Source organism: Anas acuta, chromosome 12, assembly GCF_963932015.1.
Source record: "Anas acuta chromosome 12, bAnaAcu1.1, whole genome shotgun sequence".
NCBI lineage: Eukaryota > Metazoa > Chordata > Aves > Anseriformes > Anatidae > Anas > Anas acuta.
The window spans coordinates 2730577-2752209 of record NC_088990.1 but is presented as its reverse complement, the minus strand read 5'-3'; the positions used below and the strand labels follow the sequence as shown (position 1 = coordinate 2752209).

The following is a 21633-nucleotide window of genomic DNA, read 5'->3' as shown; positions in this document are numbered from 1 at the left end:
GACTGTTTCAGGGAAGTTTAGATTGCCGTGGTGAGACTCAGTGCGAGCAACAGATCCCAGGGTGGCTGAGGGATGTCCCAAGCAGCATGACTTCACCCACTGCATGTGCTCTGGGTTGCACAACGAAGAAGCAGCCAAGCAGCTTGACGGTGGCTGCGCTCCACCCCAACTATTTTCTGGGATGAGAAAATTATCCTTTGGCTGTTTTACAGGCTGCTTTTCTTGGCGTATATTTGACATGCCCTCCGTGTTTGCAGTGACAGGACACCTCGTGAGCGGGTGCTGTGCTGGCCTTTGCAGACAGGCGCGAGTGCTGGCAGGCAGCAGGAGCCCATCAAGGACTGGAACGGTGACCAGGAATGTCAAAATTGCAGCCTGAGCGGAGCGGCTGTGATTAAGGACACATTTTGCTACCACCTTTAAGGTCAGCATTGGGCTCACTTTAGCAGTCCTATAAATAGCAGCCCAAGGTTGACCTAGGAGAGGATTTGGCTCTGATGGACATTGTTTAGCATTCCCAGGAGAGGAAGGCAGATTCTTTTCCCTTTTCTTTTCCAGCCCCTAACCTTGAGTTGGTCTCTGTGGGAAACGTTAGTGGCATTTGCCAAAAGAGCTGCCGCCGTGAGCCAGATGTCCTGCTGTTGCATAAACCATACGTACACGTTTCTTCAGCCTGGAAACCCAGACCTAATTCCACAAAAACTCGAACCAATTTCTCACTGGCAAAATTAGGAAATAGATAAATAAATAAATAGAATTGAGCCTAATTACTTGAAAACAGTAGGACACCTAGTGGATTTATAAGGGATATATTTGGGATTATGAGCAACATTTTGTCACTTTCTTGGCAAAACCAATTATGAACATATTTATGGAGGAATCATTGAAATATCAGGGTTTCCATTTAATGAATTAGTCTTGTTATAGCTGTTACAGCCTCCAGTTTGCCTCAAGAAGTTATTGCACTCTATGAAAAAACAATGAGTATTGTTTGAATGACTTGAAAAAAATAATTATGGGGAACTGGATGGTTCCCAAAGTCTGCGAGCAGGAGGAAGGGTATTCTGCCAGATCAAAGGCATCCCAGTTGTTCCATCTGACAGCTCTCTAATGATTTTAATGAGCAAAGTTTTATAGCCTCAGCCTGGCTCCCTGGATAATTTGTAGAGCTTCATAACGAGCATCGCTATGCTGAGCACAGCCAGCCAGCTCTGCTGGTTATTTCAGCAGTGAATGAACGGGCCACAGAAGTCAGACTGCCTCCTTCCTTCCCGAGGGCTGACCCTTTGAATCCAAATTAGAAGGTGATGGGCAGCGTGATAATGCTTGCACTACTGTCCTCTACATTGTGTTTGTCTGGTAGTGACAATCCTATTAAATATACAAACAGCAAGAAGATTTTGGCCTTAGGTAGGAAATAAAATTCTGTCGCAGGTCAGTAAGACTAAGATTTTGAGCCATGTCTCAGAAATTATATCTTGGCCAGCAGTTACCTTGGAGCTGCCAGTATTATCTTGCTAATTTGTCTCTGGAGGCAACAGACAGAGACAAGGAGATATGCATCGAGTCCAAAATGGATGCAGGAAGCTGATGACTTCATTCTGACAGTCATCACAAGAAACACCAAGTCATTGAGTCTCCTGTGTTCGATTCCTGTTGCCCAAGGGTGCAGAAGATATTCCTTCTCTTCTGCTTACTGTAATATTGGCCTAACAAAAAAATGCTTCCAGAATGTTAATTTTTCTGGAGCTGCTCCCTTCCCACTCTTTCTTCAGTGCCATACGGATCCCTGGAGAACAGCTAAACCAGGATGAGGTTTGACTTTGAATAGGTTGACATTCAGCTCCAGATCCTTTGTTATTCCAGCTCCAGGGTTAGGAAAGAAAGGGCTGACTTATAGGAAATATTTTTGATTTGGTCCATTTCTATTAATATGAGCTGTAGAACTACAAAAAAAAAATAAAAATAAAATAATACAGCGTGTACTGGAATTCAAGTAATTATCATCAGAAAAATCAACTCCACACATTTTTATTGCTACTACCGCTGGCATAGAATTACCAGAAAAATAGAACTCCTTGTACATCATAAACCCTTTAATTTTGTCCATTTTTTTTTAAAGAGTTTTCTTCTTATTACTTCTGTTAATCTATTTTACGTTTGAAGTTTGTTTTTCAGACTGACATGTCAAGCTAAGGGTAGTGAGTGCTAAGAGTCTGCTTTTCTCTAATTTAGCAGCTGGATTGGAAAGCTTGAATTATCTCTGAATAATTGCAATGATTCATGGCTTGTTAGAAAATTGCAAAGTATTGATTGGATTTTCCCCTCAGGAAATATTTCTCCTCTGATAGAACAGAGTAGGTTGTGGGGCTTTGCTTTTGTCCTTCCTGCCTTCTGCCCTGGGAAGCCAGTGGCTCCTTTCATCTGAGAAATGGGAATGTGGGTCAACAGCCATTCAAGGACAGGTCTGAGACATTGCAACTTCCAACTCCAAATCTTTCGCTGCGTTTTGCAAAGTGATGGGCTTTGCAAACTGCACGTGGGGAAGACAGAGCCAGAAGAGATGGCACTAGCAGCAAATGCTATCCATTCTTGTTTCTTTTTCTTCTCTTTCCATAGCAAATCCAACTGGTGTTTTCTGCAGAGAAACCATGACCTCATGGGAACGCTACAAGTACTGAAGATGGTGGTTAGATTTGCCTTACTTTTATTCACCCAGGATTTCTCTCAGGAGCTGGTTACAGGAGAAAAATGGGAGGATGAAGTGAGGTTGTACGGAAGGAGCCTGATGCTCAGTGCCTGGGGCTGAGCAGCTCTGAGTTGATAGCCCAGCACACATCTGCATGTTAACAGTGCTGCCGAGGCAAAAGCTTGGGACTTTTGGCAGCGGCTCTATGAATTTCCAGAACAGAACTGGAAATACACAGTTATGAGTATGACCTCTGCTTCTTTTTGTTAAATTGAGCATCCAAGTATCATTCCTTGTCTCTGCTCCAGTTCCTTGGAATGTGCTGCCTCTACAAATGGTCGTGTCCAAGCACAAACTGAAGAATTATGAGAGAGCGCTAATTCAAGGTTTGCAATGAATTTAGTGTTCCCGCAAGGATGACACTAATGGCAATTAATGCAGCAGAAATGCCAGTGCTGAATGACTTTTCTCACATTAAAAGCTGTCAGTCCCAGAGCACATAGTCCTCTGTTATTTCAGGCCTGACCTCTGCTTTTTGGCCATGTTTCAGCTGCGCAGGAGGTGTCCCAGACCATCCCATAACAGCAGCAGCATGATTCAGGAGGGGGGCACAAAGAAAGAGCAGAGCAGCCAGAAACTGTCTTCGCTGACAATGACATTTCCTGAGGGTTTGTATATTCTCATCTGGGGCTTGCCTGAGCAGGAACAAAATTAACCTAGGGCTCAGAAGAATATAAGCCTTTAACCTCATGCACTGCTGTCAACTGACTGCTGTTTGGATCTGTATTTCCTTCTGCTGTTTCAGTTTTGCCTCTCAGCCTTGTGAAGAACACATTTAATCAAAACAATCAAATGCATTAACCCGTCTTAGCTGGAAATAGCCCCTGCTGCTGCTCATATACATGGCAATCCGTGGAAATTTCTGTGCTACATGGTGCGCAAAAAAATGTCTCTGCTTCTTAATGTCTTAAGTTCAACGAGTGATAACTGTAGAGCAATGTAGGGATCATGATTTTCAGTTCAGCCAGAAGACACATTGTCCTCATGTAGGATGAAACAGTTCCAGCTAAGGAACATCTGCAATTTGGTGCAAGAGGAAGTAGTACTTACACATATGAAAAACGTAAATAAAGGCTGTTTCCCAGCTCCCATATGACAAACAAAACCCCAAACACAAAAGTGAGAGCAACTTTTACAAAAGGATAACTAAAAATAGTTAATCTGTGTTATTTAAATATTACTTGAAACTAGTAGCATTTCTGGAGGGTAAAACTAGGCTTGAAAAAGTCATGTTTGTTAATGACAAAGTTCAATATAGGATCACAAATAGGATGTGAGATGGAAACTTTTAACTACACAGCTATAAATATACCCCAGCCCTTACACATCTCAGTGCACAACTCAGTGCAGCAGAGTAACCTCTGAAAGTGGCAGAAGCAGGAGCAGCACTTTCAGACTCTAGATTTTGGGTGTTCACCAAATTTGGGTGTTCTAGATTTGGGGAGTTCACCTGGAGATAAAAAGGATTGATCCAAGCCGTGCAGGATCTGCTGGGGACTCGCCGGAGGCCTGTGGTAGCAGAAGGGGTGAGCACAGTCCGTGATGCTCCTTCCTAAATTCTCTGATGTCTGAGTGGGGATTCGGTTGCACCCTGTGTATCTTTGTTATGAGTGTCTTGTTTTCTTCACTCGGAAGCTCTGAGGCAGCGTGAAGCATTTTTAAGTGGAAAGGATCAGGTTATGGCTCATTATCATCCCAGCAGACGGTAACTGATGCACAGCGCTGCCGCGGGTGCCTGGGGGTTTCTTTCCTCACACAGAAATGACAACGTGGCCACTGGCTGCCGAGATGGCTAACATACTGCCGCTGCTCGCGGCAAGCCGCTGGAAACAAAGTGAGGTCTAAAGGCCTTGGTTTAATCATCTGGGCACCACTGCTATTTTTATCCTTTCTATTTAGGCCTCCAGCCTGTGCCAGTGGAAGCCGACAACAAAGCTGACATCTCTCCTGGCGCAGGGCAGACGAGGGGTACTGGCTCTGAGGACGGAGAAGCCAGTGGGCAGCAGGGCCATGGTGGGCCAGGGGCCTGTTGTTCCTCTGGGTGCTGGAATGGGAAGAAACCTGGCTATCCTGATGCAAACCATGAGGGAGCGAACCCTCCCTCTTCAAGTTGCCCTGGGGCAGGACTGATTTCTCTTCAGATGAAGAGAAAAACGTTTTCCCCACCTAAACACAGATATATATATATATATGTCTTTTTCTGCTTCCGCCTCCTTCAGTGGTTAACTTTGCTGTATTTTTCCATGTTCTCCTTTGGCCGTGCCACAGAAAATCATCAAGTCTTACCTCTTCAGTTGTCTCAGACCAGTGTTTCACCTGCTGCCACCTCTGCACGGTCCCTAAGGCAATGTTTTGTGCCTCATGAACCCAACGAGCTTGCTGATTCCTCATACACAAGAGACGCCTCCGTATCAAGTGCTGTTGGCTTTGAGCACTGCTCTTGCCCTGGGTGTGGACAGAGCTGTGACACCTGGAGGATTCTGCTAACCCACCCCAGTTTTGGTGGGGCTGCAGACCACGCTGGGGCCTTCTCCCTGTGGAAGGAAGCCCCTGTGGTGTTGCCACTGGCCCACGATGGCGGGAGGATGGTGCCCATGCCTTGGATGGGTAAAAGATTCAACCAAAAGAAGTTATGAGCTGCGTGCATTCCTTCAGAAGCCCACAATGGAGCGGAGAAAGCAGCGTCGTGCCCATTGTTACGGCACACAAAAGAATCTAGGGAAAAAAAAAAAAAGAACACCACAGGTTCCACCGAGATTTGAACTCGGATCGCTGGATTCAGAGTCCAGAGTGCTAACCATTACACCATGGAACCGCTGTGGCAACTCCCCGCGCGGGCTGCCCCTTAGTTCTTCCCCAGCACCCGTCGCCCGCTCCCTCCCGCTGCCCCCGGCTGTGAGGCGAGCCCGGGGCTGCCCCTCAGCGCCCTGCCTCAACCGGGCCGAGCCGTGGCACCTCACAGCTCCCCTCACCGCCCCTTTCAAGCCGGGCGGGGCAGGGAGAAGCGGCCTGGAAGTGCTCGGGGCTGCTCCGGAAGGAGCCGGCTGTGGGAGGGCGCAGAGGCACGGAAGAGGCTGCAGGGAGGGGCCCGGCTCCCGCTGCCCGTCCCCGGCTTTCGGCGTCCTCACCATGGGCACCCGCGACGACGAGTACGATTACCTCTTCAAAGGTACCGCCCGGCACGGCCCCTGCCCCGACGGGGGGGCTCCCGCTGTGGTACCGGCGGCTGTGGGGCTGTGGGGGTGTGGGGGGTGCGGGTGTGGGGCTGTGGCCTGAGGAAAACAGGCATCAAAAACCGCGATTCCTCGATTTTCCGTGTGGAAAATGGCGATGTTGCTAACCGCAGATCGGGCGTTTGTGGTGGCGTTGGGATCAGGTCGGGAGGCACCCAGGAATTTGGTCGTCTTGAGGCGTTGGCGGAGGCCGTGCTGGTCGCGAATGTAGTCACGTCACACAACTTCTTTTACACACCTATGGGCAAATTATCAAAAATATTGCGTCATATATGCTAGAATGGTAGAATATCCCCGAGTTGGTGGGCGCCCACGAGGATCATGGAGCCCAGCGCCTGGCTCCACACAGGCCTACCCAAAAATTCAGGCTGCTGACTGGGAGCACAGCCCAAATGTTTCTTAAAAATAAAAAGAGAGACTGCTGCTAACAGGGATCGTACAGAACAGCAGTGATCTTCTTGGTACCATTAAGTTCTTTTAATGGCTTTGAAGAATTACATTTTTTGCCATCTGTCTTCTCCAATTTCCATGTGGAAATTGGTGTTATTACTAACTACAGATCAGTTTTCTATACTGGTATTGGGATCAGGTCAAGAGGTACCAAGAAATGCCTCATTTCTCACCTTGCAGCATTGGCAAAGGCCCTGCTGATCGCAAATTCAGTCACATCAAACAACTTCTTTTACAGGCCTGTGTGCAAATTATCAAAAGCACTCCATATCCTGACAGGATTGTGTAAGTTATTGTTCTAGCTGTGAGGAAATATCAGTGATGTGGAACTTTTTGGGAGAGGTGCTATCTTTTATTAGATTGCTTATGTATATAACTGTGAAATAATAAAGTTGGGATTCATTTGTATAGAAAAATTCCAAGCTAGATTAATTGGCTGCCACCCTGAAAGGTTTTTACCATGTAGAATAGTTTATGGAAGCTGTTGGGAGCACAGAGGATGCTAGGGAAATGGTGCCATGAAGATAGGAGTGATTCAGGTTTTCCAAAGTTAAAGCAGACCGCAGGAAGTTCGTGCAGCATCTCTGAACTGGAATTCATTTGGCAGCTGAAATAACATCAGCAAACGCGGAGTTGCACAAATTGTGGAAACAGTTGTAACTGTCCAAAAGCGGAGGTTGTTTAAAACAAAGCGTCCTTGCTCTGGAATGAGCTGGGAATTGTTGTGGTATTGAGCTGTCTCGTCACCAGGCACTGTCCAAAAACACCAGTGGTAGGTTTTAAAAAAAAAAAAAAAAAGGAAAAAAAAAAATCCTCTTGAAAGAAGAAATGAGAACTCAAGGGGAATGCTAAGCAAACGTTTGAGCCTCCTGAGGGGAAATGTAGGCAGCACAGGCGTACCCATTCTGAAGGGACATTGTGGAATTAAAAAGATGCAAAAGGGCATCTGAATAATCAGAAGAGATCTTATGGGCTCACATCCCTTTTATTGAGCTGATGTGGAACTACAACAAACGATAGATGTTCTTTCCCTATTTACCCATATTGCTCACTGCTTTAATTTTCTTCATTTGGAGGTGAGGGCTGCTGGGCCAAAGCTTAGTGCCACCCTGATCTTTTCTATTCTACACAGGGCTTCTCAGCACCAGTCCTGCCCCTTGGGCTGGGTGTTGGGCTGTCTGGACACCTAATCCAGTCCCAGTTCTTCTGGGTTTGTGATCTAGAGGGACATGGTGGGACTGAGTTCACCAGGGCTTTGAGGTGCTCTAAAGTAACAGGGCGGTATTCTCTGGTCCAGCTGCCTCTTACTGTCCTTGAGCTAAGCTGCTGCTGGGCTGTTTGTGCAGGACCCCTGTTCTTGTCCCGTCAGCCACTGCCAACAGCGGTGTGTCCAAATCTGCTGGCGGCTGGAATCGCAGCCCCCTGTGCCCTGCACAGTTGGGTCTCGGTGCCTGTCACAAGCTGCCCCTCGCCTGACTCCATGCAATGCTTTAGCGTATGTTAATGCCTGGTAGGCCTAGCTTAAAAAAAAAAAAAGGTTAGTAAGGTAAATTCTTCTTGTCCAGCTATGCAGATCTTTGTATTCCCCTATACTTTTGGGGTTCAGCTGAGGGAGCAGTGCCTACTGTTCCCAGAACTGCACTTCAGGAAGCAGAAAGTCTGGAAGTCCCCTTTGTGGGACTCTTGCTCTAATTTTAATGGGAGGAAAAAATAATGGTGACGTAAAGATGTAAATTAATAATTTAACCTGGCTTACATGCAGAAACTTTTAGCTCCGTTTGATTCAAGTGGCAGACTGACTTAAAGTTGATAAGTAGTTAACAAAAGTTAACTAGTTTTCTACAGTGCTTGTAGAAAAAGTCTTCTGTGTTTTTTGTGGACAAAGCTCGAGAGGATTAGGTTTGTGTCCTGACCATCTGGAACTTTGGATTTGGGGTCAGCCTCCTCGTTTCCGAACACAGACCTGCCTTGCAGTGACATTCAGCTGACTGTTAGAGAAACTGCTCGTTCAGCTTCCTGCTCTGTGTCAGGTTCATTCCTCCACCTTTTTCCTTTGCTGAAGGAAACTGAAGCTGGGCAGACCTGTTGGTCTGGCTTTCAGACAATGCCTTTTTTCTTTGTGCTTTGTTTATAGAAATCAGTAAAGAAAACCGTTGCATGGCAGGTACGGGTTTATGCCTGTCACTCTGCCAGATGTGGAAGCCCTTTTGTGCTCTAACAAACCCGCCTGCTTATCCCTGTTACTGCAGTCGTGCTTGGAGCATTGTGTGCAGTAAGTACAGGAGGTGAATGAGCCCTACCCCAAAGTTCTCTGGGACACGAAATGGGTGGATGAAGCAGAAGGTGCAGGTGAGGAGGACGATGGATATTAGGTATGGTCATGTTAGGTTTGTTGCCAGCTGCCCAGAAGATGTGCAATCAGGTCATCTTCTGCACGTTTCCTTTAAACCCCAATTTACGTGGGCTGGAAGAGGTGTTCAGCAGGTTCTTGTGGGTGTCATGGAAATGCGTACAGGCTCTTAATTTGTATGCTGCTTTATAGCAGAGTTCAGTGCAGATAAAAGAGTTTTCAGACATAGTAATCCCGTAGTGCTAGTCTGCATGGCTTAAATTGTGTAACGTGCCGCTTGTCTGCGGTAAAGGTTGTTTCACAATGTGAGCTGGTAGTGCTGGGATTTCTATTTTCAACCTGATGAGCTTGTCAATTACGTACTTCGTGAGCTAGTTGAAATTCTCAGAAAACACTTTAATTAAATTAGAGTTTTATCAGAAATAAAAATTGAGAGTGCTGGAATGTTTGTGAAAAATTAATAAGTCTATAAATTGCTTCTCAAGCAGCTTACGAAGTGGAGTTCTTATTTTGGCCTTCTGCAGAAATAAAACGGGAATTACAGAATGAAATTCATGCAGTTGCATGGACTTCATGATGTTCTTTTTGTCCACCAAATACTCGTCTTAAACCTCTCCAGTGCTGAGTTAGCTTGTTAAATGCATTGTGTTAAGGTGCATTGTTGCACGTGGTGAAGAGGGTGAGTAAGTCCTTCCAGTGCTGGTGTAGTGAAGGAGAAGGAATGTGCTGGTGGTGCAAAGCTGAGGGGTACAGAAGAAAGCTGGAGTGTGCTACTGGAAGACCTGCTTGATGATGAGGAAGGACAGCAGTTCCCCCAGTGAGACAGGATTCACAGTGTGAGGTTTTGTGCCTGGGGACTCGCAGGAAGCGTTAATTCCAGCACAAGGTGTTTCTGTTAGGGACAGAAATATTAAAATCCTCGTATGCGTCAGCAATGAGATCTCACCTAGAACGCTGGATGCAGTCCTTGCTGCTTGGGAGAGAAATTAAAGGACTTTTATGGGGGTCGTCTGGCGAAAATGGGCAGTCTGTAAGGAAACACTGGAGAGGTTGGCTCGCTTAGGTGGTAGAACAAGACTGAGGAGATGTGGTTGCTTTCTCTAAATACCCAGAACAGTGTAAACACCACTGGGAGAAGAAACTAATAAGCTAATGGACAGTGCTGGCACATGAACACCGCTATCAGCTGACCGCTAATTTCTTCTGAAAATTAGAAGGCAATTTCTAACCATTAGGAGTGAGTTTCTGGAAGAGAAGCCCAGTAAAAGCGCGTGTGCAGGAACAATTAGCTTTAAGGTGGAACTAGATACCGTCGGTTCTCTCCCAGGAACTATTTGCCTGGGATGGTCAGAGGGGGACTCAGCCACTCCTTCTGCATCGCTGTGCTGAGAATATGGGACACGGGAATACAGCAGAGTATGAAATACCAGACTGAGGTGGTTTGGTAAGAAAAGCAAAATGAAAACTAATACAATTTGGGTGACTGTTAAAGCTGTTTCAGCTCATAATTATATTCAGAGAGTGGTGTTCTCTGGACTGGCAGAAATACAGAAAGTGTGAGGAGTCCTAGCAGCCCGCTGACACTGCAAGCTGTTCCCGTGTCCGTGCTCGAGACGAGCTGCAGTGGCCCAATTAAGTAGAGGAAATAGCTGGCTTCAAGGAGGAAAGTGAAATATTTCCCCCTTTTAATTGGGACATATTAATCTGGTGCTGGAAGCCGTTCAGAACATAAGCAGCGTGGGATTCAGACAAGGTGAGGAAAAAAAAACTTGGTAGAGGAATTAAAAGGACCAGTCTATTTTTGAATGGCTGAGAGCTCTGCTTTGAAATATGCACTGAGCAACGAAAATACTTGAGGGTAATACTTAGCAGGCGTATGATGCAGCCTGCTGGGAGAAACGGGATGATGTGTGTGGATTGCTTTCTTCGTGTAGAGAAGCTTTCAGCCCCTGGCACAGCTAACAGGGGTGACCGTGGGACTGAGCGACTCAAGCCTCCCAGGAACTTGCTGCTCGTAACGCGTCCCAGCGAATGCAAACGTGATGTCATCTAAAACCTGAACCTGCCGCAGGAGTTCTGAAGATCTTGTTTGCTGGCGAAAGAGGGAAAACTGTGGCAGCTTGCCAGGCGGTGATGGTATAATTGGGTGTCTCGTCCCCTGCACGAAGTTTATTACCGCCTGGCATCCTCTGTGCCAGCAAAGCTGTTTGCTGCCACCAAACCGTGCTGACCTGTCCTTTAGGAGAGTGGAGTCTTACTTGCATTCGGTCCAGGTGCATGCCACCTACCTGCCTGTGATCCTCGTAAACAGAAGTGGTTAACAGGGCCGCTGTGCTTTGTGCAGCTTCTGTAGCTTGGCTGGCTGCTTGCTGAGTCAGCTGGCAGGGGAAGCTGGGAAGATGTTTGTTTTGATGAGGTATTCTCTAAAAGACTATTTGAAGCTAGCGTTTGCTGCAGTTTTCATTTTATGGAGGGTTTTTTTTTTAAAAGGTGCTTCTCAGCTCTTACAGTCAGGGAAAATCCCATTTGTCAGAGCTGTTGTGCATTATTTAAATAGAAGGTGGTGTCTGCTGTGTGATGCAGCAAAAGATGCGAGGGTTTGTGCTGCTAGACTGAGACTCACTCCTCACATCAGTGGACTCATTCTTCTGTTGTATCACACAGCATATTTAACACTGTGTTGCAAGTTTAAATGATGTATGTTACTGAGCAAGTGTTTGTTTTCTCAAAACAAGCACCTCCATGCTCTTTTTTTGTCACCCAAGTGTCGACTATTTTGCTTGTGCTGGCCTGGTGCACTGCAGAGCACAAAGGTTATCAGCCTTGCTTCTCAAGGGTCTTACTCATCCTCTTTGTCCTCCATTTCCTTCTGTTATCTGCTCAGTACCTTATCTGAAGGTCACCCAGGGGAGCTGCTGCTGGTGTGACTCAGGGTGGGACGCAGCTCGGGCCTGGCTGAAATTCCTGCGTCTTGGTAGCGGGTTTCAGGTCGGGCTCAAGCTCGTCCCTTTCAGCTCAGCACCGTGGGATGGGTGCGAGGAATCCTCGTGATGCTTTTCTTCCTGTCCCAACTGGACTTTACACCTTCTGTCAACCTCTCGTCAAGCATGGCTGCATCCTTCCTCTTAGTTCACTCAGCACTGTGATGAGTCAAGGCCAGCTGGGAAGGGACTTTTGTACTTTTTTTGACTGCCATGTGCAGTTCTCCTGGAGGAGGTATATGATTCAATGCAAAGGAGATTGAAATGTAACTACTAAAAGTCAAGTCTGAAGTCTGTTCCACGTGCTGGTGAATGTGGCAGCTCTGGTTCTCTGGAAATCTCAGGGCTTGGACAATAGACTTGTGACAAGAGGGGTGGCTTTGCTATTCTTCTTCCTTCTTTCTTTGTTCTGGAAAATGAATGTGCTCATTGTAGGTGATTGTCAATAGATGGTGTACACCTGGAATCTAATTCTGATGTCATTTCTTTCTTGTAGTTGTGCTCATTGGAGACTCTGGAGTAGGCAAGAGTAACCTCCTGTCTCGATTCACTCGCAATGAGTTTAACTTGGAGAGCAAAAGCACCATTGGAGTAGAGTTTGCAACAAGAAGCATTCAAGTTGATGGGAAGACGATCAAGGCTCAGATATGGGACACAGCAGGGCAGGAGCGATACCGCGCTATAACATCCGCGTAAGTGGCAGCCTGTGCAGCTGAAGCTCAGAGGGGTCGACATTAGGCCCTTCTAATTCCTCAAACACATACAAAGGTTTTTATTTTGTCATGTAATATCCACAACGTGTGGGGGAAGGAAGCTTGAATATTTTTCTGTCCAGAAGTAGGGCTCTGCACAAAGTTGATCTACCTCTCAGTGCTGCCCTGATAGGTTACTGGGGGCATTTTGAATCTCTGAAAGCTCTGAAAGCATTCTAGGTTAATTTAAATGCAAGCCATTGATAAAGTAACAGCTGTAATTGTGGAGGTTTTATCAGTGGTGACCTATGACCAGACATACTGCTCGCTTTACGTGCTTATTTAATTGAAAAAACAGCATAGCAAAAGCTGGATTTAAGTAAAGCTGGAGGTAATTGTGGGATGGGAGAACACAACCTGCTTCTTTTCTGTGTAACTGTGCCTCTCTGGTCTGAAAGCGGACCAGCTGGGGCCATTCATAAAGGGACTAGATCAGGCTGATATTTTTATGATCCTGTGAGTCACTCTTAAGTCTTCCTGTCGCCCTGGGCTGTGCCCGTACTGCACCCACAATGGTGGGTGGGGAAGACTTTTCCAGGAGTGGGTCAGAGGCTGAAGGTGACAGGAGCTCCTTGCAGATCCCAGGGCTTAATTTTTGGGTGCAGGGTTCCCCCCAGAAGCATGGGGTGCAGGGTTCCCCACCAGACTCTGAGCTTGCCTGGCTGCTCAGGTGGTTCTGTGGCATACCCTAATCAGGATGCTTTACTTCCACTGCTTCAAGTCCCACGTATCATGCTTAGATATTTTTTATATAGCTGTCTGTGCAGTAAGGGGTGTAGCTATTATTAACTTGTCACTTTTAATCATGATGTTCTTTGCAGGTTCTCTAATGCATCTCTTTGCCCGCAGGTACTATCGAGGTGCTGTAGGGGCCTTACTGGTGTACGACATCGCGAAGCACCTCACCTACGAGAACGTGGAGCGATGGCTGAAGGAGCTGAGAGACCACGCTGACAGCAATATTGTGATCATGCTGGTGGGAAACAAGAGTGACTTGCGCCACCTGAGAGCAGTCCCTACAGATGAAGCCAGAGCTTTTGCAGGTTGGTGAAATCAAAATAAATTTCTGGGTGAGTGAGGATGTCTGCCTGCAGGTAGACATGTATTCCCCTGATACAGCTAGCCCTGCTAAATAAGCTGCCACAACATACTGGGAGGTGGAGTAATGTGACGAGGTTAAAACAAGATCCAGGAAGTTTCCCTGCATATTTCTTGAAGGTGCACTAAATTCTCACTTCCAGTGATGCATCAGGATATGCCTAAAAGCAGTGCAGCACTCATCCCTGTGCCTGAGGCTGAGTGTAAATTGTTGTTGCTGTTGGGTGGCGCTGCTCTCATACCACGTAAGGGGAAAACACCACAACTTTTACTTTTTTTGGTATCCATGCATCTCATCAGCAACACCACACACATTGGCTTGTACAGAAGTTCTTCCAGATGGGAGATAAATGTTCTGCACTCCTCTAATTATAATGTTTCTGTCCACACAGAGAAGAATGGTTTGTCATTTATCGAGACATCTGCTTTAGACTCTACAAATGTGGAAGCAGCTTTCCAGACTATTCTGACAGGTGAGTCATCCATTGCTTTCTGTTTTGAGGAGGAAGGGCAGGACACTGCTCAGATATGATAAAATAGGCAGTTCTTTGCCTATAAAATGTTTAAAATTGTATTTAATCGCCCTTCACAACCATTACGTTTGGAATCCATTTGGTCCTTCCTTTGAGCAGCACTGCTCATCTGTGACTCCAGAGCACAGGATAGTCACTGTCACTGCCTTTAATGGTCCTGGCTGGACTTTCGACCTTTGTAGTATGCAATGGCAGTGAGTGCTACAGTCTTTATGCTCTGTGGATCAAGTACTTCCTTTTTCTTTAAACCCTCTATTTGATAGGCAAAACATCTCCCTTCTGTGGCATTGGCACCTGGTTGTGTTGTAGTTTTGTTCATGTAGTTAGATTAGTGTTTTTTTTTCATTTTGGCAGGTAATTGAGACTTTTGAAAACGTACCATAACAAATTAGTTAGCTATAATGGAACATGCAGGGGAGGAGGCAGCTAGGAAGTTACTGCTGTAATAAAAATACAAAGCATTTTTTCTGAGTTGTCTGAAATTCTTTAGCAGTGATGAGAGAGAATTCATAGGCAGTTGGAGTATTTCCTGCTACAGGCTTTCTTCCTGTATCCATCTGTGTTTTTTTTTCCCTACCCTTAATTGTAATAGGGTTCTGGTTCTTTTCTGTTTTTACAGTGGGTTCCTAAACAGTGGTGTTCCTGGCTATATACTAACAAAAAATGTAAATGTGTCAATGTCAGACAGACAAACAGTGCATAGGGATGTGTCATCTCACTGCTTTCACGCCGTGGTGGGACTAGAGCTTGAGTTAGTTTCCTCTTTAGCCAACCCATGTGGTTCCCTTTTAACTTCAGTCTAATCATTCAGTTGTAATTCAGCTTTGCACAATTTCTGAAAAAAGAGCAGTTATGTTTATACATTTACTTCCTCATGACTCAGTAATGATGCCATAAGAGGGTGGGCGACAAAGGAGTGGCTGAATGTGATGCCTGATGGTTTTACTGTTTTATTCCTCTATGTAAAGTCAGTTGTGTCAAAATTGCTTGTGAATTCAGGCATGGATATTTCAGGAGAAGCACATCTTTACTGCTTGCTTGTAACTGCTAAAACCCCAAACTTCTTTCTTTAAGCGTATCCTTGTTACTCCCTCTCCTCTCAGGGGCACCTACACTGAACTGTGAGGTCAGGTTCTGGCTAAACGTGCTGTGTGTAGTATAGAGCAGCCTTGCTGCCTGCTCTTAGAGTTTTCAGGGGGGATCAGGGCTCTTGGGTAAAGATTAGTTATTTAACTTTCATGCCTGTTCAGCACCAGCACTAATAAAAACAAATCTGGAAATACATCAGACATTTATCCCCTCCCAAGGTGGCTGTCAGGCTGTCATATGCAATATAAACTGATCATCCAGCTGCCCCCGGTCTCCTCGTGGACTGCTCTGTTCCCTAACAGCGATGGCTGAAGAAGAGGGAAGTTTGCTGCATGCCCTGGGCTGCTGCCTTGTTTCTGCAGAACTGTGTGACACTCAGATATGACATACTGCTGTTGCCATGGGGAAGCAGTTTACCTCTTGGGCACAGGCTAGGCTGTTTCTTTATCTCTCCTCACATGCTTCCAATGGCACCTTTTATTCCAGAAGTTATTTTGGATTCTAATTAGCCAAGGTTTGATTTTTTTTCTGGTTTAATTTTTCTGTAAGGGAGAGCAGGCTGTAATGGGAGAGCAAGGGATTAAAACTAGACCTCAGCGGACTCTGACAGATTGTTGGAGCTGTTGCTTTTCCACAAACGTCAGTGCTCCCTGCGTGTTGCTGTGACAGCGTTTTGGGGAAAGAGCTCTTGGGCATGCGGACAGAATCCTCGTTCAGGAGGGGCTGGTTCAACTGTGCTGGAAGAAATGCTTCTGCTGATTAGTGGGCATGTGGCTCACTCCAGACACCAGCTCCTGTTTCAGGGAGATAAAGATGAAGTAAATAATGCATTAGCAGCAGGTTGCCTACATCTCTGCTGTGACTGGCATGCAAAGGACGAATGTTCTGCCAGTAAACTTCTCGATAACACTTCACAGCTGGCTTTTTCTGTTAATGATTTGCTTTGAAGGAAAGAGGGGAGCAGTCATCCGAGGAATGTGGTTTTCAGAGTGACCCTGCAGAATCATGGATAGCCTGTCTGTGTTTGGCAAGGTTGCCTCTAAGCGTAGTGCTGGAGGGTGGAATGCTCTCCTTTGAAGAAGGAAGTTGATAAAGCCAGCAGGCTTTGCCACAGGCTGCAAGTGGAGGAGGTTGACAGAAGAAGGGGCAGGGCATGCTGCTGTACCAGCTCTGCTAGTACTTGCTCTGCTGGGAACAGCACCGCAGAGACATCCTAGGCTGCTCGTGATGCCTTTCACACAGCTCTTACATCTTTCCCGGACAGGGTGGTGTGATTGGGGTCTGTAGTGAAACTCCTTTCTTCTCCAGCCCTAGTGAAGCTGGTCTGGTTGGGACACTGAGGGAAACTTGTTAGAGTCCTTCCCCTGGAGGTGCAGCAGGTCCCTGTTAAGCATATTCACGCCTAGATTCTCACATGAAGCCGCCTTGAATAGATGGTTCTGGGTGCAGGAAACATGAATCCATCATAGTTAGCACAGCCTGAGTGAGTGTGATCTCCTGCTATGGGTGGAAGCAGGGGAAGAAAGCTTTTCTTTCCTCTCGCTGTGTTATAAGGGATTCTTGGCAGGTGGTGTATCTGTTCATACAGGAAGCCCGCTAGATTTGTGCATACCATGTGAGGTTTTGGGGACCTTTTCCTCTGTGGCTTAGGGTAATGGTCCCTGTCCAAGTTCCTCTCTTGTGAGATGTCTAGACTTCAGGGGCTGATTCCTGTGTGCACAAAGCTGCTTTGTATTATCTGGCAAACGAGAGAGACTGGTGTTTTAATCCCATCCCCTCTGAGCATTCACAGCAGGATAAAGCATCCTTAAAGTAAACCCGAGGCAGCCTCCGCTCCCTGCCTCGCTCAGTGCCGCCTCTGTTCCCACAGCGCGTTCTGCCGTGGTTTCGTCTCGAAGGAATCCCATCTCCAAGGAAACACCATCACAGAGCGTTAACAGTAAGAAATGTAGGGATTTCCTCTCGTTAGCTCTGTACACCTGAAAATGAATGAAGCACTAGGGCTGCTTGAGGAGCCGAGGACTGGGCAAGCTCCTCCTAGACAGCAGTGCCTTTTTTTCCCCAGCTCTTACACCACAAGGCCTGTCTCACATGGTTACCAATTATGCAGTGATGCATTCTGCCGAATGTGCTCTTAATAAGGTCTCATTCAGTTACTGAGCAGAGCATAAAGTGTAGTGTCTTCATTAAAAAGTGCACGTCTTCATTAGCCTGGCGTTCCTTGGTGCAGACCAGTTTGAGTGGAGGCTTTGCCTCTGGGCATTTTGCCCCAGGAAGAGCAGGTTGAAGCTGTTCCCACCTCCTCTATCACACCAACACAACTATGTGTGGTGAAAGAGTGTGCGGCTGAGCCAGGGCAAGGCAGTATTTAGCTGTTCAGGCTTTCATCTAGGGCAGCATGCTGTGTCTGCACAAAGGTTTGTAACCACAGAGGAGGGAGAGGTGGCAGTGAGCAACAAAAATAAATGGGGCTGCTTCGAGTTGATTTGAGCAGCGCTGCTGCTAAACGTCCTTGCAGGGCTGTCAGGGAGTGGGGATCGGCTGGAAATACATTCCCACAGTCAGAAGGAATGGACGCTCTATCAGCAGAGAAATCAGTGCTGTTAAGATTATTTTTAAGACTTCAGTGAGCAGCCCTGTAGATCTTTGCTTCGAGATGAGGGTATTACGCAGAGGACACCCTGGTGGCGAGTCATTGCTCACAGGGGTGGAGGAAGCGTGTGACAGCTCGTGTTAGGGACTGGTATGAACTTGTTTAGGAAGTTCTGTGGAAAACAGAACTGCTGCTGCTGAACGTGCTACTAGAGAGCTTCCAGTAACACAGGCAACCTGCTGTTGAATAGGGACAGGCAGTGCTTAGCTGGGGGTCAGCTGGCTGCTCACCCTGAGCTGGGGCAGTGAAGTGGAGCAGAAACCTTGCAGAAAGCAGAGCAGATCTCCTCCAGCTGTGCTCCCTCCACCACCATGTACATGCTCCAGGGTCAGCCTGTGAAGGTGCTCACGTGGAAGACTGTTGGAAAGAACAGTGGACATCAGCAAGGGTGACATCAGAAAATCCTCTTGTACGTTTGCAGCTCTTGTTGGGTTGATCTGTGACCTGACCATAACTGAATGCTGTCCTGTTCTGAGTCCAAGCTGCCTCTTTGGAGGCCCAAGCAGCAGATTGTTCTCTCACAGCACCACCTGCAAAGATTATAGCTCCTCGCACAGCCCGTAGATAGAGTGCAGGCTCTGTGTGAGAAATTACTTCGTGGTGAGCAGCTGCATGGATGTGTGCAGCCCTGCTCTTAGTCTTCCTGGGGAGCACTCAGCCTGTTTGTAACAGCAGCTTAAATCAGGGTTTGTTGCATCAAGGGTAAGGTTTGCAAGCCTTGTACATCAGGAACCCTTTTTAGCTCCTTAGTGCCACCAGGTCTCGTTGCCATCCAGGCAAGCAAGTAGCTTGTGACCAGCCCTTGGCAGCGTGGATGACTTCTCTGCATGAGATTGCTCAATTTCCAGTACTGAAATGATGTCAGGATGTGCACTAAGCAGCAGCTCATTAAAATTCGGAACAAAGGCAACTCACTAATGATGAATTTCTGGTGGGAAAGAAGCTTTTCTTGGTCTGAGGCCAGACAAGGTGCTGGGGACATCGTTACCCGGCTGATGAAGGACCTCAGACCTCTGAATGAACTCGAACCTTTGCCGTGTTTCACCAGTTATTTGTGAGCAGTGCCCTGCAGCAGGGATGGAGTGCAGGCACCCTCTTCTTCAGCGACCTGAGCTTATCTGGAGCGTCCCAGCAGGGCAGGGAGCTGCAGCATGCAGACAGGGTGTGGGCATCAGCCCTGCTCTCTGGGCTCAGCCTCTTGGCGCTGCTGCTGTCCCCTGCCAGCGCGCCGTTCTCTTGGGCTCCTCTGATGTTGTCACTTCAGGGTAGGCTTTTTTTTTCCTGAAACTGAAACACTTAACTTTTTTGTTAAACTGAGGTTTAACAAGCTTTTTTTTTTTAATGGTTTAGAACTTGAATTTGCAAGTGAATTCCTCATGCTCTATTTCTGGTGTGCTTTATTTCCTTTCTGAGGTGAAGTGCTTGCACCTCATACTTTCATACGCAGCTGAAGCGAGTGGTTTTGTGTCTACTCTGAGTTTATGTTCAACACACACCATCGGCCACTAACTAATCCCAGGAAACTGGGCAAGGCTTTCAGTGCAGGTGTGGACTTGGCAGCGTGTTAGGTTAAACTTCTGTGCCTCTCCTGCGCTCTCTTAATTTGTGCTGGGATTTCTTTGGACTCCATATTTCTCCTCTGCAGTTCCAAAGCTGGCCTGCTCTAACAGTCTCCTCAGAGCCTTAAGAATGATGACAAGGAATTGATGGCATAGCTTCTGATTCTTAGTAAATATGCAGAATCCAGCAATTTTTTTTTTTGTTTTTATGTAAAGGGGAATAAAGCAGTTATAAAAGAAGTAATTTGTTTCACAAAGATATTTTAACTTATGAATACAGAAGATATAATGAACATCTTGTGGAAGCTGCCTTGCATTACCTATATAGTCCCAAAAGTATGGGGAATCTTTGCTCTGTTTGATGCTTGGTTTCCCCAGACATGAACTTTCTGGTGCTGTTTTGCATATGCGTAATGACGAGCTCTTTCTCATCTTCCAGAGATCTATCGTATTGTTTCCCAGAAGCAAATGTCCGACAGACGTGAAAATGATATGTCTCCAAGCAACAATGTGGTTCCCATTCATGTCCCTCCAACCACTGAAAACAAACCAAAGATGCAGTGCTGTCAGAATATATAAGAAATGTTCATTCTTTCCTAAAAGGCTGTGTATATTCCCCAGGTCCAAGATTTAAATATATTTGTAATTCTTGTGGTTACTTTCTCGTGTTCAGTTACTGCTTACTTCTGAATTTCTCCATGTCTTAACCACTTTGATTTTGTTGTTTATAAATCTCTTGCTTCTACGTGGCTGCAGTATTTTCCCAACTCCGACTTGTCGGTTTTGGTTCAGTACATTGTTTGGAACCGAACTGATCTCTTTCCAATGTGATGCCTGCTAGACAGAGCGCAGACACATTTAGTGAGCACTTGAAGATGTTATTCTGCTCCTCGCAAAACAATTAGTGTCAGGATACCTAGGAAAATATCTCTGGGCAGGAGATCTTTTCCTTGTCTTAAGGTGTTGTATACTGCATCTAAAGCTTGATGAAATGCCTGTTGCTCTGAAGTGCAATTTTAATGTAAAGCTAAATGTTTTTGGCTACATCTTCAGATTGTCAAGTTGAGGATTTTCTATAGAATATTATGGGGGGGAAGAGAATTTCTTGCAAACAAGCAGCAGGGTTCTTGCTACCTGTGAATGAGCTTTTGTGGTTTGGCACCCGCTGCAAAGGAGGCTGTGGTGTGAGGCAGTGCTGCTGGAGGCTGGCCGGGGAGAGGCTGGTGGGACTCCGTGTGAGGTGCCTCCGGTGAAGTAAGGAAAAGCACGAGCTAAAGCACGAGCTGTGTGGCTGGCTGAGGGTCGCTCTAACACTGGAACCTGCAGTGTGATTTTGTGTTGCCTGAGACTTGGCCTCCACAGTGCCGGTGGTATCAGGATTTGAGGATGCCTTTTTCCTTTCATGGCACACAGACTTGAAGGGTGTTGTCACACTGCATATCACATAGATTAGTACATGCCACACATGTTAATATATTCAAATGCTAGAGTTGATGAATCAGTAACTTCTACAACCTGGTCTTAGTTTTCAGTTCTGTTTCATCCAGTATTTTTCAATGATTCCAATGGCTTGGTACATGATCTTTAACAAAAAAACATCTGGAGTATTTCCCATTGGATGCATTCATTCTGTAGTCTGCTCAGTACAAATCATCCGTTCAATTAGCTTGTTCAGGGATACATGAACTGTGCCTTCTGTCGCTACACTCTGAAACCACTGCGTATTACACAGGCTGTGCTATTCCCAAACATGCCATTAATATTAAGATTTGGGGGCTTTTGGCACTGGATTTCTACTGGATTTAAGAGCTGTTTGTTGTATAAATGCCTGCAGTTGTTTATACAATGACGGGAAGCTAATTGTAGGGGCTGTTTCTCAAACTCTGATATGACCCACTTGGAACATCCAAATTTGGGTAGGCACTACCAGCTGCATTTCTTACCCAACCTTTCTGTCTTGCGGTGCTCATGATGTGTAAGGCACACGGAAGGCATTGCTGTAGTCGGTCACTCGTTTTATTTAATCCATTTCTCCTCCTGGTATTAGTTCTGAAGATGCTCTTTTGATCTGTTTGTAAATTACTTTGTATTTTATGCATGTACTGTAACTTGATTCATTATTTTTTTAGATTGATTTAAAATATATTCATCCATGATTCTAATAAAGAATTACAGGGGACGACTCA

At 46.2% G+C, this 21633-nt stretch overlaps 1 protein-coding gene, 1 long non-coding RNA gene and 1 other non-coding gene across 6 annotated transcripts in view; 1 reads left to right on the top strand and 2 right to left on the bottom strand.

Moving 5' to 3' along the window:
- Window positions 1–5773, bottom strand: part of LOC137863331 (uncharacterized) — a 15820-nt gene extending 10047 nt beyond the window's left edge. For 3 of the 4 annotated variants that reach the window (XR_011100869.1, XR_011100871.1, XR_011100870.1), the window contains exon 1: window positions 5036–5773. This is a non-coding gene — a long non-coding RNA (uncharacterized lncRNA). The remainder of the gene's footprint in view (window positions 1–5035) is intronic. The other variant, XR_011100872.1, reaches the window with a different exon arrangement.
- On the bottom strand, window positions 5493–5564 carry TRNAQ-CUG (transfer RNA glutamine (anticodon CUG)). Its single transcript has one exon. It is a non-coding gene; the product is annotated as a tRNA-Gln (tRNA).
- Window positions 5760–21633, top strand: RAB11A (RAB11A, member RAS oncogene family). Its single transcript, XM_068696395.1, has 5 exons — window positions 5760–5918; window positions 12260–12455; window positions 13365–13558; window positions 14006–14086; window positions 19887–21633. The coding sequence occupies exons 1-5, from the start codon at window positions 5879–5881 to the stop codon at window positions 20024–20026; spliced, it is 651 nt and encodes a 216-aa protein (XP_068552496.1). The 5' UTR covers window positions 5760–5878; the 3' UTR covers window positions 20027–21633.